At 45.5% G+C, this 15,757-nt stretch overlaps 1 protein-coding gene across 2 annotated transcripts in view; it reads right to left on the reverse strand.

Moving 5' to 3' along the window:
* Nucleotides 1-756: 756 nt before the first annotated feature.
* TDRD9 (tudor domain containing 9) overlaps nt 757-15,757 on the reverse strand; it is a 318,925-nt gene continuing 303,924 nt past the window's right edge. For both annotated transcript variants that reach the window (XM_056545568.1, XM_056545567.1), the window contains one exon: nt 757-1,129. In XM_056545568.1, coding sequence (XP_056401543.1) covers nt 1,031-1,129 — 99 coding nt within the window. In that variant the 3' untranslated portion in view covers nt 757-1,030. The remainder of the gene's footprint in view (nt 1,130-15,757) is intronic.

The following is a 15,757-nucleotide window of genomic DNA, read 5'->3' on the forward strand; positions in this document are numbered from 1 at the left end:
TTTTTCCCCCCAATAGGTGACATCTTTCAATTGCGGACACTTTTTTTTATTCCCTGTGAATGTCCGCTATTAGGAGATTCTACTGTAGAAGTAGTGGGGGTCTGAAAACACTATGATTTACTAAGAAATGTCCATTTCAGAAAAATCATAGTTCAGAAAAAGCTACCGAAACCCAGGTCTAGTTATTAGTGCAGTTCCCAAGCTACAACTCCCCGGCAGCCCCAAGTGACGCATCTCGCAATATAAAAAGAGATGAAAACACATGCCACTCAGGGCCAGTAGGATGGAGAGCAGCAACAGTGACCACTTTCTACTCCTTGACTAATTTATTCATTATTTTCTTTTTTTCTTCTAACTTTGCCTCCGGTTTTGGCAACATTAAATAGGTGGCAGGTTCAATTTAATGCATTCCTCCAGGGTCATATTTTCTTACAACTTGTTTCTTTGTTATTCCACCAAGAAATTATTATTACTCTGACAACTGGGTGAAATAATTTACCTTGACAGTGAGGTGCCAAATGTGAACAGACACTCCTATTTGACATTTATTCACCCATTTCGAAGAAAAATGTCAGAGAAACAGCACAGAGTATTGAGAAAATGTAATCCAAAATGGTTATTTCATAGGGAATAGTATTTACACGTCAGAAGAGCAGGCATGTCCTCGTATGCACAGATGCCACTAAATGCCATATCTGGACAAAGCAAATATCCCATTTAAGGACAAATATAGATGGACCAACTGCAGGATTTGCTGTTCTTATAACCTTTTATTGTCAGTAATAACAATAATAATCTCAACGTTATCATGAGGAAAGAAAACATTAAAGTGTTTCTCTGTTCAATTCGTCCAAAAGGATTATCACTGATTCTCTACATAAAAGTAACAATTTACAACATGAAAAAACAAACTAACAGAAAAAAAAAAAACACAACACAACCAGCACTACACACTGCAGGATGAGACATCATTACTTCTGATGTCTTCATTAATTGAAAGCTCCCCACGTTTTGGGAAAAAGAAAAATATTTAGGGGTTTAACATTACAATCTTATGTAACTGGTAGATATAGGAATTCACTTCTTCTTCTGTTCTCATTGTCTGATTTATGAGGAATCTCTGGTCCACCTGAGAATAAAGACAAAAAGAAAATGTTCTGGTTTCTAAAACTGCTTTTGAGATTGAGACCCTTTTCATGACAACACTTCTCAACAAACAGCATTTCCCTATATAACAAAAGCTTCATTATATAGAAGTTTATATGGGTGACCACTTTCACCATATAGCAGTGTTACCCAATCAGAGCGCCTCCAGCTGTTGCAAAACTACAACTCCCAGCATGCCCAGACAGCCTTTGGCTGTCCGGGCATGCTGGGAGTTGTAGTTTTGCAAAAGCTGGAGGCGCCCCGGTTGGGAAACACTGCCATATAGGTTTGTCACTCAGTTGTCTCAGAGTTTTAAATAGCAAAACGTTCTACTTATGCAGGAATAGGGCTCTTAATAACTGCGCTGGAGCCACAGGAACAGATCCTGCCATATTTGAAAGGAATAGCAGCTATAGAAGTAGCAGCACAACTAAGTAGCCCAAAGGGCACAGTGTACAGTATGTCACCTATCAGGCACTCCATCGTTGTTGGGTTTCTACTTTCTCAATAGGAATATGAAAATTAGGCAGATGTGAACAGGTAAATAGCAAGGAGTCTTTCTTGCCTTGTGCAGCTGAAACATCAGAAACAGGTGGACCTGGCTATAATGCGAGGGATATATAACCTTGCTTTGTCTAAACAGGCAAAAAGATGCCAAAAATGATGTATTCTGAAAATCCTCTTCTGTGCCTTAAAGTATGGCCCCCCCTCCAACTGAACAGACTAGAAAACAGTTATGAAGAGTGACTCCCACTCGAGAATACTCTATGCCATAAAATACCAGATTTCTCCAGCAGCTGATCAATGGTCCACAAAGGCTCATAGACCTCTATTCATCCAGGTTCACATATGCAGGACACATCCTACATGGAAACTGCAGTGGGTAGCCACATTACAATGGACTAATCCATGTGGGGACCCAGTCCTGGATTTTCTGCCCTGCAAATCTTCATCGGATTTGAAAAATTTGTTGTGTGGACATATATATATATATATATATATTTGTGGTCATGGCTCGAAAGGCCGTAAGAGCAATATACGAGAAAAGGAGAACAAGAGTACTTACCGTCCTGAGCCTTGGAACCCCGGGAGACCTTGTACAAAATTATGAAATACAAACAGCGGATGAGGTGTGCCCAATAACCGCGACCGTGGGCACGCCTATAGAGGGCATGCCCTTGTATGGATTGAGACAGAAAAGGGGAGGGTTGGGTGGGTGACGCCCACGAGTCATACGCCCCTACCTGTGGGAGAGGGGAGGTTATATACCCCACGCCACTCCCACAAATGCAGCCAATTAGGCTTTTTACTTGTGGTCATGGCTCGAAAGGCCGTAAGAGCAATATACGAGAAAAGGAGAACAAGAGTACTTACCGTCCTGAGCCTTGGAACCCCGGGAGACCTAGTACAAAATTATGAAATACAAACAGCGGATGAGGTGTGCCCAATAACCGCGACCGTGGGCACGCCTATAGAGGGCAAAGAGTCAAGAGTAGGGTGTAACTATTTTATTTGTATCACAACGCCAAAATTTTAAACACATTAGCCATTTCGGTAGAGGGATCCGGAATGTACCGGTCGAAACAGCTGGAGTTCCAGCGGCCTAACTTCTTAATGATGTGAGCTGGGACATCATGTTTGGAGGCTGCGGAGGCCGCCCCGATCCTGAATGAGTGTCCCGAGATGACAGCGGGATCATGACCCAGCATAATGACTAGGGACCGGACGTATTTGATCAACTGGGAGGAAGACAGAGCATGCCCAGCCACCGGGAGGAGCGGACTGTCCGCTGCTTGCCTGGACAGCATTGAAAGGAGGTCGGTGAGAGACGAAACTGGGCACCACTGATGTGAGGTAGGGAAATATCTGATAGATGCTCCCCATCTGCAGGTTTTGGTGGATGGTAGGGTGAAGGTGAAACCTAACCTGTCGGCCGATAGTTGGCTCAGGGTTGGCCCGGGTGCTCTGTAGCCAGTGCGCGTGAACTCCCCCGGTCTAAGGAAACCGTAAAAAGCAAGGTGTATGGCAGCTTTGACGACCGTGCTGAGGTGAAAACCAAAAGGGTGCGTGTCCAGTAAGGAAGACATAGCCCGGAAAAGATCCCCCGTGACCGGTGCGCGAGGAGGAGATTTAGGGTGCGACAAGACTGAAATACCTTTGAGTGCTGCTTTGATCGGATGAGCAGAGAGTAGAGAAGAGGCGTGAGGGTGCGAGAGCAACCTGTGGTGTTGAAGATCTGTTAAGTGAAGTTTGATGGTGTTCTGAGATAAGTGTAAAGAAGAATGGCAAAAACCAACAAAAGCTAGGGCAGAGTGTAAAGTGATTGTGGGGGAAAGCCCTAAGCCATGCATGAAGGAGGTGAAAACCGCCAAGGCGGCGTCATAAGCCTGGATCGTGCTGGGAGCTAAAGACTTCCTGATTAGAGCGTTGGCTACGGTGACGTATCTGGCTAGTCCGTCAGCAGTTGTTGGAACGGAGGCACCAGGACTCCGACCCCGTCTGCGTCTGGATGCACCTGAAAAAATACACTGAATTTAGCCCGAGAGAGTGCATCAGCCGCCAAGTTCTTCCTACCTTCTATGTGTTCCACTAAAAAATGGAAATTTTGCTGGAGAGACAGTAAAACGAACCTCCTGACAAAGCGCATTATGTGGGGAGATCTAGAGCGTCCTTTGTTGAGAATGTCGACTGTAGCGGCATTGTCGCACAAAAATCGAACTGTGGAGTTGGCCCAGGAACTTCCCCAGACAGCAGCGGCGGCTACAATGGGGAATGTTTCAAACAGGGCTGAAGTTTCTCTAAAGTCAGGAATGTTGAGGATCTCAGCTGGCCAGGGGCCGGCTAACCATTTGTTCCTGAGAATGGCTGCGAAGCCAACCGCTGAGGCATCGGACACTACTGTCGGGGACCCGTCTGATAAGGGGGGGACGAAGAAGGAGACACCGTTCCAGCTCTCCAGGAAGTGATCCCACATGAGTAAGTCAGCCATTGCCTCGTTGTTGATATGAATAACGTGCCTTTGACCCGACACTGAGGGTAGAAGGTCCAAAAGTCTGGATATGAAGGCTCTCCCCTGAGGGATGATCCTCATAGCGAAAGCCATCATGCCCAGGAGGCTCTGGAGTTCGACCCTGGTCATTGTGCGACTTCTGGATAGGTTGTGTATCATCTCCCGGGTTCTGGCTAGTTTCTCCTGGGGAAGCCTAGCCTGCATGCTCACCGTGTCTAGGATGATGCCTAAGAACACCAGCTGCCTGATGGGGCCCCATGTCTTGTGCGGTGCCACTGGGACCCCGATTTCTTTGAACAGAGACAGTAGTGAAGTGAGGTCGATAGGGGAGAGACCGGGACGTTCGAGTAGTAAGAAGTCATCCAGATAGTGTATGACGTGCTGGCAGTTGGCCACATTCTGGAGTGCCCAATGCAGTGCTGTGGCTAGCTGGTCAAAGAGCCAGGGGCAGCTCTTTGCCCCGAACGTGAGCTTAACTGCAAAATAGTACTTGTCCAGCTACCTGACAGCGTGCCATTGCCAGAGGTCTTGTCTGATCGGGAGTAGTTTGAAAGCGTCAGTTATGTCCGCCTTGGACAACCAAGTGTTCCTCCCTAACTGTAGGATGATCTGTATGGCTCGGTCAATAGTAGCATATTTCATGGAGAACTCGTCAGAGGGGATTAAAGCATTGATGCTGGGAATGACTGAGGAATAAGGCGCTGAGAGATCATAAATGAATCTTCTTTTATTCGAATATTTGCCTGTGGCAAGCCCCAGAGGGCTGACTCTCCAACATGAAAAGGGGGGCACCTCAAAAGGACCCATCATGAAACCTTTAGCCAGTTCCAACTGGATTAACCCGGACACAATCTCTGGCTCGGAAAGGGCTGATTACAGGTTGCCACATTCATACGTGCATTGCGGCAAAGCGACCAACCCTGTGTGGAACCCGTCGCAGAAGCCACCAGCCATCTCACCCAGTCGGGCTCAGGATGACCAGCAAGGACCCGGGCGAGGACCTGGACCTGTACCACGCCTAGTCATGCCTGAGGGCCCTTCTGGGAGCAGATAGAGCTGGGGTGAGCCCTGAAACAATTGAAACACACATGAAGTAGTCTGCAATTGCTGTATGCGCAGGAGGAAAGATTGAAGTTGTTACAAATCTGGGTCTTGCCCAGGTACCTCACTGGTCTGCCGAGCCTATCTAAAGCCGCCATGTTCCTAGGAGCTGGAGGGGTGAAGGTGTTCAGGCTCCTACTGGTGCTGGGTTCCCCTAGGTTGCTGACCTGAGGGCAACAGCTGGAAGAATGCGTGGTCACCCCGCACGCGGTGCAGGAGGGGGCTTTCAGACCAGCGAAATGTTCACAATATAACTCTGTGTCTATGGCCCCCCAGTTGGTGACGTAGCCGAACTGAGCGTATGCGGCTGCTGCCTTGGCTACAAAAGATTTGTGGTACTCGTAAAACGTGGTACCCCCGTATTTGTGCGCCATCTGCACCACCCTATGTAAGTACAGATCTAACTCCTCCCTGCGGCCAGGGCTGACTGAACAGAGTACGTCCCTGAAAAGTCCAAATACCAGCACAAACTCAGTGACACTTAACTTCCTGCTGAGCCTAGCGTCCTTGCTTTTGAACGTGACCGCTAGCTCCCCGCAGGCAAAGGTTTTGGTATCATGCAAGTCCGTGGTGGCAATTAGCAGAGAGGCGAGGTTGACCTCTTTTCCCTCAAGAATGTCCTTTTTTATGGCTGCCGGGATGAAATGTGCGGGCGTGATGATCGGTGGATGATGTGGCATACCTGAAGGCGTGGCCTGAGAGGTAGAAACCGTGGGTGACGCTGCGGCCGGGACTGCTTCGTTGCTCCTGGAGAGTTCCATTAGGTCTAGCCTAGCCTGGAAGCCTGACACCGTCGTAAGCACCTCAGTCATCATCGTATGAAGCTGAGACAAGGAGGCGCTTGAAACTTGGTCCTGCGCAGCTACCTGACTTCCCCGGGGGGCTTGGTCAGCATTCAGCAAGTTGAATAACTCGCCCTTCCTAGCTGAGGCCGGAAAGGGGACACCCCTCCTTCTCAATTCTTCCATCAGCCTGGGGATGGTCCAAGACCTGTACGAGGGCAAGCTACCTCGATCCGAGGCCCTGGCGGGAGTCTCGGGAACCGAGAGTGCCTCCTCGATATCCGCTGGCTGAGACATGCTGCTGGCAACCTGTCCGGGCCATAGAAGGGTGCCGGCAGAGAGAATAAGAGGAGAGAGAGAAAAACCTAAATGACTAGTGAAAAATACCCTTCCTATATATATGTTTTTTCCTCACTACTGCAGTTCTCCTGACTACAGGAGGGAACTGACCTGCTGAATTTCCTGAAATGCTTCTGACACCGGGAGTACTGACCGCACGGCAACGGCTTCCAGCTGTGGATATTGTGGAAAGATTAGTTGCACTAGAATGTGAATGAACGAAGGGTGTGATGGAGGAAGGTGTGATAGTAACTGAGGCTATGTGTATGCTGTTGCGCTGAAGAAGAGTCAGAACAGCATACGCAGAGGACCCCACTGAAGATGAGTCAGATACAGGTGATCCTCTGCCTATGAGTAGTGTCAAGTTGCTCTGAAGAAGAGTCAGAAACAACCATGTCGTCAAGCCCCAACTGAAGCTGAGTCAGGCTGGGGCCGATTGACGTGAGTGTGGTGACGCACGTGGCTCTGAAGGCGTGTCAGTAGCAGCATCCTGACCGGTGGCGGGAGTGCCCGTGACTGCGTAAATGTACGAGACGAGCATGGAGTGAAGGATGGAGGGAGAACATACAGTTTCTCTCCCAATTATGAATTCTGGTAAGTACCTCAACTGAAAGCTGTACGAGATGTTTGGGGAACACGAACACAATCCGACCACCTGGCACCCTGTGAACCAAGCAAACGTGATGAGGCAGGAAGCAATCTGACTGACAGTAACTGCCAACACTGATGAGCAACTGGCCGCTATACTACATACATTGGTACATAGTGACAACATGCAACAAGTTCAGTGCAGTAGTGGTGACAAGCTGCTCACAACCCTTCTCCCCTGAAACCCCCTCCCCCTCCCTCTGGCAACCAGGACTGGCTGGGCCCTGCGTCTCCCGCCATGTGACCACTTTAGCATGTGAACAAGACAAGGGGGGGCAGTGGTGGGAAGGGGCTGTTGTCACCTGAGAGAATCCGGCGTGATCAGGAGGTCCTGCGTGACCTGGAGGGTAGCTGCGGCTGCCGTGCATGAGGCTCCAACGAAAAAAACTCCCCCCCCCACCGAGCGGCGAAGGGGAGCGGGACTGTGTGGCGGATCCCGAGGAACATCCCTTTGGCCGGGGCAGTTGGAGGGAGGCCGTCAGCGGCTGCGCCACGGCAGCGGCGCCGGACGATGACGTCACTCCCCTCCGGACCGGAAGCCCCAGCCAGCGCACGAGGCAGAAGCCGGCGGGGAAGCGGGGCACCAGACCCGGACAGAGCGGCGGGACCTCCGGAGCGATGGCGGCCTGGCTGAACCGGGGAGGTCCCCCACCCAAACCCTGAACGCAGCATCGGGAGAGATGCCGCAGTGCAGGGCCTGACAACCCGGTCCCCCCCCACCCCCCCCCCCCGGCCGGCCGAGCACCGTTAACGGCCGACAGGAGAGGACGGGCCGCTCGACCCGCAGGAGCGGCGTTCCCCCGACCGGGCAACGAGCAGGTCACAGGTGGGAAACCGGGACAGGGGGCCTGGGGCTGCGACAGGAGTGATACACACCGACCTGGGCAGCAATACGAAATTAACTGCAAATCCAACTGCAACGACTAGCACCTCCGAGACGTACGCCCTAACACGGTATTCTGCAAGAGAGATACCGCCCACGAGTCATACGCCCCTACCTGTGGGAGAGGGGAGGTTATATACCACACGCCACTCCCACAAATGCAGCCAATTAGGCTTTTTACATATATATATATATATATATATATATATATATATATATATATATATACATATATATATATATACATATATATATATATATATATATATATATATATATACATATATATATACATATATATAAAGAAAAATTGAGGGAACCGGCACTGTACAATGGGACTTAAAGTCCAGATCGGGTGCTCAGCCTTCGCAGGTTCAAACTCCAAACCCTTCTTAAACAACTCCAAAAAAGGAAAGCGGCACTCCAATGGCAGAAAAAAGGTGTATTTATTCACCCATCAAGTCAAATGCGACGTTTCAGCCTCACAATGAAGCCTTTCTCAAGCAGTGTATTAGTGTTACATCACTTCCTTAAATATCATTAATCATAGTGACATCATCACCTCATTTACATTAATTAAATGTTAAACATCCATATAAAAAAATAGAAAAGTACATTTATGCTATCATGTGCATCATAAAACCATATTTGACATCTATGCAAATCATAGCCAAGTGTTGATCTATACAAAACAGTGTTTAAATACAAAAGCACATTATGTAAACATAACATCACGTCAGCCGAGAGGGTGGTCCCTCACCTTCATAGCCATGTGTTCACCTCCTGATTCGCTGCTTCATCATCGGGTCCTCTGTTTGTAAACAACTCTACTGCGCAAAACCGGAAGGGCATCGCGTCACTCACGCGCGTTTCCCCTTCACTGACTTCACATGCTTACTGCGCAGGACCGGAAATGTATAACTTGACATGCATCCTTATTACTTTCTAAGTGTTTCTCTCATCCGGTTTACTGTGTTACCCCGGCGCATGCGCACACACCGGAGACCACAGAATCAGACATCTTGAAGTCGGGCTATATAGAGAAAACAAAGGGCCAATGCCGTATCTTCAATATTCATTCAGTGGCCATTTTACTAAGGGGCACACTGCCCTCACATTCATTCCACCATATGTAAAAGATTGGCATCGGCACTAAGTCATATCAATACCACTAGGGATAGAATTGGACACACTGAAAATGTACCCCATCAGCCCGATATTCACTGGTGTGTGGCACCTAATCTCAATGGGAAATCCGTGTGGGGTATGAAAAGTATCGGGGCACTCAGATTAGGGAATAATGGAGATGACATAGAACATATAGGAATCATTGAGAGGACAAAAGTAGTTCCATGGTTACTCTAAGTTAATCACCTTGATCAATAGATTATATCAGTTGTATTATTCATCAACAAATGTATATATCCACAGTACCCTATATGTCCCAAGTGTATGCTGAAACAGTCACACACTTATAGGACGGGTATGATCGTCAATACACGATTTATAATCGTATACAGCCCGACCCTGTGTATATCATGTACTTAATAATCGGTCATTTGGGACATCCCGTCCACATATGTGACCATCTAATTGCATACCATCGGGTGTTCAAGGGCTATATCCAAGCTTCCACACTCCATATCAGGTGCATATATGAACCTATGTCCTATCTCTTGTCCAACTCAATAGATTCCCCCACTGTCCATGCCATCACCTCTCCCCTCCGAGGTCCCACAGAAAGCTCCTCCCCTTCCACAACTGTTATCCCAGATCAGTGCCATCACACCAAAGAACATCGGTGAAATTTGGGGCCATCCCCCGTGAACCAAAAACATCCACATTTATTGTCTACAGTACCATATGTCATGCAAGAGATTGAAATTCCGGACAGTAAAGAATTCTCAATTTCAGATGACACGATGAATGAAGTCGCGATCAGTGGTGACGTGATGTATCCTCAAGTGAACTTTGTGCACTAAAAATGATGATGTTCTATATGTTCTATGTCATCTCCATTATTCCCTAATCTGAGTGCCCCGATACTTTTCATACCCCACACGGATTTCCCATTGAGATTAGGTGCCACACACCAGTGAATATCGGGCTGATGGGGTACATTTTCAGTGTGTCCAATTCTATCCCTAGTGGTATTGATATGACTTAGTGCCGATGCCAATCTTTTACATATGGTGGAATGAATGTGAGGGCAGTGTGCCCCTTAGTAAAATGGCCACTGAATGAATATTGAAGATACGGCATTGGCCCTTTGTTTTCTCTATATAGCCCGACTTCAAGATGTCTGATTCTGTGGTCTCCGGTGTGTGCGCATGCGCCGGGGTAACACAGTAAACCGGATGAGAGAAACACTTAGAAAGTAATAAGGATGCATGTCAAGTTATACATTTCCGGTCCTGCGCAGTAAGCATGTGAAGTCAGTGAAGGGGAAACGCGCGTGAGTGACGCGATGCCCTTCCGGTTTTGCGCAGTAGAGTTGTTTACAAACAGAGGACCCGATGATGAAGCAGCGAATCAGGAGGTGAACACATGGCTATGAAGGTGAGGGACCACCCTCTCGGCTGACGTGATGTTATGTTTACATAATGTGCTTTTGTATTTAAACACTGTTTTGTATAGATCAACACTTGGCTATGATTTGCATAGATGTCAAATATGGTTTTATGATGCACATGATAGCATAAATGTACTTTTCTATTTTTTATATGGATGTTTAACATTTAATTAATGTAAATGAGGTGATGATGTCACTATGATTAATGATATTTAAGGAAGTGATGTAACACTAATACACTGCTTGAGAAAGGCTTCATTGTGAGGCTGAAACGTCGCATTTGACTTGATGGGTGAATAAATACACCTTTTTTCTGCCATTGGAGTGCCGCTTTCCTTTTTTGGAGTTATATATATATATATATATATATATGGTCTGTTCAGATCTGAGTCAGTGGTTTCTTGTTTTAAAGGGGAAAAAAAAGTGCCACATGCAGTTGTCTTTATTCCCAATAAAATGATAAACATCACAGCATAACCTGAAGGACCCTATAGGTGTCCATTGTATGTGGGACATAATCACAGTGTAAAGATACATTCACATAGTGGAAAATTAGTGGAATGTCCACCAGGAACACAGGGGCTGACTTTTTGCATTTTCTTCTGGTGCTAGGATCGCTTGGAAATTCACTGTCTCCACAGAGGGAAATAGGATTCTGACTAAAGAATTTCGGCGTATTCGGCACAGAAATTATGTCATGTGAACATGCCCTTAAAGGGGTTGTGCGCTGCCCTGATTTCGGAGCTCAGCTCACAGCGTCCAGAAGTTCATTACTCCGAACGCTGTGTGCGGGCTTCCGTGTTCGCGGCCGCCGGGCCTGACGTCACGCCCGGCCCCTTTTGACGTCTCGCCCGCCCCCTCAACAATAGTCTGTGGGAAGGGGGTGCGACCGCTGTCACACCCCCTTCCCATAGACTTTGGTAGAGGGGGCGGGCGTGACGTCACGAGGGGGCGGGCGTGACATCACGAGGGGCCGGGCGTGACGTCAGGCCCGGCGGCCGCGAACACGGAAGCCCGCACACAGCGTTCGGAGTAATAAACTTCTGGACGCTGTGAGCTGAGCTCCGAAAGTCAGGGCAGCGCACAACCCCTTTAAGGATTCTGGTAAAAACAGAAGCTGCAATCTACAGTCATGGCCGTAAATGTTGGCAACCCTGAAATTTTTCAAGAAAATTAAGTATTTCTCATAGAAAAGGATTGCAGTAACACGTGTTTTGCTATACACATGTTTATTCCCTTTGTGTGTATTGGAACTAGACCAAAAAAAGGGGAGGAAAAAAAAAAGCAAATTGGACATAATGTCAAACCAAACTCCAAAATCGGGCTGGACAAAATTATTGGCACCCTAAACTTAATATTTACTTAATATTTGGTTGCATACCCTTTGGAAAAAATAACTGAAATCAGTCGCTTCCTATAACCATCAATAAGCTTCTTACACCTCTCAGCCGGAATGTTGGACCACTCTTCTTTGCAAACTGCTCCAGGTCTCTCTTCTTGGAAGGCACCTTTTCCCAACAGCAATTTTAAGATCTCTCCACAGGTGTTCAATGGGATTTAGATCTGGACTCATTGCTGGCGCTTTGTTGCCATCCATTTCTGGGTGCTTTTTTACGTATGTTTGGGGTCATAGTCCTGCTGGAAGACCCATGATCTCAGACGAAAACCCAGCTTTCTGACACTGGGCTGTACAGTGCGACCCAAAATCCGTTGGTAATCCTCAGATTTCATTATGCCTTGTACACATTCAAGGCACCCAGTGCCAGAGTCAGCAAAACAACCCCAAAACATCATTGAACCTCCACCATATTTCACTGTAGATACTGTGTTAATTTCTTTGTAGGCCTCATTCCGTTTTAGATAAACAGAATGATGTGCTTTACCAAAAAGCTCTATCTTGGTCTCATCTGTCCACAAGATGTTTTCCCAGAAGGATTTTGGCTTACACAAGTTCATTTTGGCAAAATGTAGTCTTGCTTTTTTATGTCTCTGTGTCAGCAATGGGGTCCCCCTGGGTCTCCTGCCATAGCGTTTCATTTAATTTAAATGTCAACAGATATTCAAGCTGTCCTGCAGGCTCAGGGAGCATCAGTGTCAGCAAGAAATATCTTTGGAACTCGTTTGGGGCTGATTATCCACCATCCGGACTATCCTGCGTTGAAACCTTTCATCAATTTTTCTCTTCCGTCCATGCCCAGGGAGATTAGCAACAGTGCCATGGGTTGCAAACTTCTTGATAATGTTGTGCACTGTGGACAAAGGCAAAAACAGTGGGGATCAAAAGTTTGGGCACCCCAGGTAAAAATTTGTATTAATGTGCATAAAGAAGCCAAGGAAAGATGGAAAATCTCCAAAAAGGCATCAAATTACAGATTAGACATTCTTATAATATGTCAACAATTAGATTTTATTTCCATCATTTACACTTTCAAAATAACAAAACAAAAAAATATGGCATCTGCAAAAGTTTGAGCACCCTGCAGAGTTAATATCTTGTACTGCCCCCTTTGGCAAGTATCACAGCTTGTAAACGCTTTTTGTAGCCAGCCAAGAGTCTTTCAATTCTTGTTTGAGGTTTCTTTGCCCATTCTTCCTTACAAAAGTCTTCCAGTTCTTTGAGATTTCTGGGATGTCTGTCATGCACTGCTCTTTTAAGGTCTATCCATAGATTTTCAATTATGTTGAGGTCAGGAGATTGTGAAGGCCATGGGAAAATCTTCAGTTTACGCCTCTTGATGTAACCCCCCTGGATTTCGAGGTTTGTTTAGGATCATTATCCATTTGTAGAAGCTATCCTCTCTTTAACTTAAGCTATTTCACAGATTGCATCAAGTTAGCATCCAAAATTTGCTGAAATTTTATTGAATCCATTTTTCCTTCTACTTGTGAGATGTTCTCTGTGCCACTGGCTGCAATACAACCCCAAAGCATGATTGATCTACCCCCATGTTTAACAGTTGGACAGAGGTTCTTTTCATTAAATTCTGTTCCCCTTCTCCAAACGTACCTTTGCTCATTCCAGCCAAAAAGTTCAATATTAACCTCATTGGTCCACAAAACTTGTTTCCAAAATGCATCAGGCTTGTCTATATGTTCATTTGCAAAGTTCAAACGCTGATTTTTGTGGTGAGGACGTAGAAGAGGCTTTCTTCTGAGGAATCTTCCATGAAGACCATATTTGTACAAGCATCTCTTTATAGTGGAATAGTGTACCACAACTCCAGTGTCTGCCAGATCTTTCTGGAGGGATTGTGCAGTCAAACGGGGGTTTTGAATTGTTTTTCTCACAATCCTGCTGTTCTGTCTGATATTTTTCTTGGTCTTCCAGATCTTGCTTTTAACTTCCACTGTTCCTAATGACTGCCATTTCTTAATTACATTCCAAACAGAGGATATTGACATCTGAAAATGTCTTGCTATCTTCTTATAGCCTTCTCCAGCTTTGTAAGCATCAACTATTTTCAGTTTCAGATTTCTAGACAACTGCTTAGAAGAACCCATGGTGCTGATTGTTGGGGCAAGGTCAGATGAGTCTGGGCATTTAAAACCTTTGAGATTGACATCACCTGGTCTTCCCAGATGATGACTGAGAACAATCCATGACACTGGCAGTTCTCAGCTTTGCAAAGGGGGCAGTGCATGCTATAAATTCTGCAGGGTGCCCAAAAACTTTTGCAGACGCCATTTTTTCTTTGTTTTCTGTTATTTTGAAAGTGTAAATGATGGAAATAAAATCTAACTTTTGTTGACATATTATAAGAATGTCTAATTTGATGCTTTTCGGAGATTTTTTCCATCTTTCCTTCGCTTTTTTATACACATTACAAATTTTTACTTGGGGTGCCCAAACTTTGGATCCCCACTGTAGATCTCTGGAGATGGACTTGTAACCTTGAGATTGTTGATATTTTTCCACAATTTTGGTTCTCAAGTCCTCAGACAGTTCTCTTCTCCTCTTTCTGTTGTCCATGCTTAGTGTGGCACACACAGACACACAATGCAAAGACTAAGTGAACTTATCTCCTTTTTATCTGCTTTCAAGTGTGATTTTTACTTGCCCCAGGTGAGTTTAAAGGAGCATCACATGCTTGAAACAATCTTATTTATCCACAATTTTGAAAGGGTGCCAATAATTTTGTCCAGCCCATTTTTGGAGTTTGGTGTGACATTATGTCCGATTTGCTTTTCTTCCTCCCTTTTTTTGGTTTAGTTCCATTACACAAAAAGGAATTAACATGTGTTACTGCAATACTTTCCTGTGAAAAATACTTCATTCTCTTGAAAAATTTCCGGGGTACCAACATTTACGGCCATGACTGTATATGTGAACAAAGTCTTAAGTTATATATGCACTAGCTGAGTACCCGGCATTGCCCGGTTTTTCCTTCCTAATCCTTGTTGGGGAGGAAAATCAACAAAGGAGGAAGCTTTTGACTTCATATTCCATCCTCATATATTGTTGTCATATCCCGATCTCATATCTCAACCTCCTATCCCATCCTCATATCCCGATCCCATAGCCCAACCTCCTATCATATCCTCATATGCTGTTGACATATCTGTAACATGTTTGCCAAATTTCATGTTAATATCTTTAGCCGTTTGGAGGTGATGCTGGAACATACACACACACACATTGAATTTTATATATATATATATATATATATATATATATATATATATATATATATGAGAGAGAGAGAGATTATATACACCTTTATTTTATATATGCAAACAAATAAAACCAGTTACACAAATTGCAGCATATCTGTTGTCACTGTAGCAGAAGCAATGCTTTGGACTACAGCCCCACACTGCTCCAGTGTGTGGTGATCATGCCAGGAAGAGCCCATGGCCAGCGCTTGGCAGGCAGTCTACCAACAAATCATCACACTTTATTTAACTAGAGTCTCCAGTGTGATGTCTATTTAATTCTCTTTATTTAACACCCTCTTTTCATAAAAAATATGCATATAAGTTAAGTGAAGCCAAATAGCGGTTGAGAACATTATGGATTAGTCACAAAATACAGAATCATTGATCTACACCAATTATATGTTTTAAATGGTGTTTTAGGAATAAATCATTAGGAAATACATATTCAAGCTCATCCAATAGCTGGGAGTGCAGGTTTTTTCCATAAGAGTTAATCCTGCCTTAATAGGGAATTGGAAGGACATGCTAACCCAGCAAAGCAAGAGGATTACTTTATGAAATTGAATGAATTCTGATAACAGCATCTCCTGGCAATACTGAAGATTAAAATAAAAAATGCC

Source organism: Hyla sarda, chromosome 11, assembly GCF_029499605.1.
Source record: "Hyla sarda isolate aHylSar1 chromosome 11, aHylSar1.hap1, whole genome shotgun sequence".
Lineage (NCBI taxonomy): Eukaryota > Metazoa > Chordata > Amphibia > Anura > Hylidae > Hyla > Hyla sarda.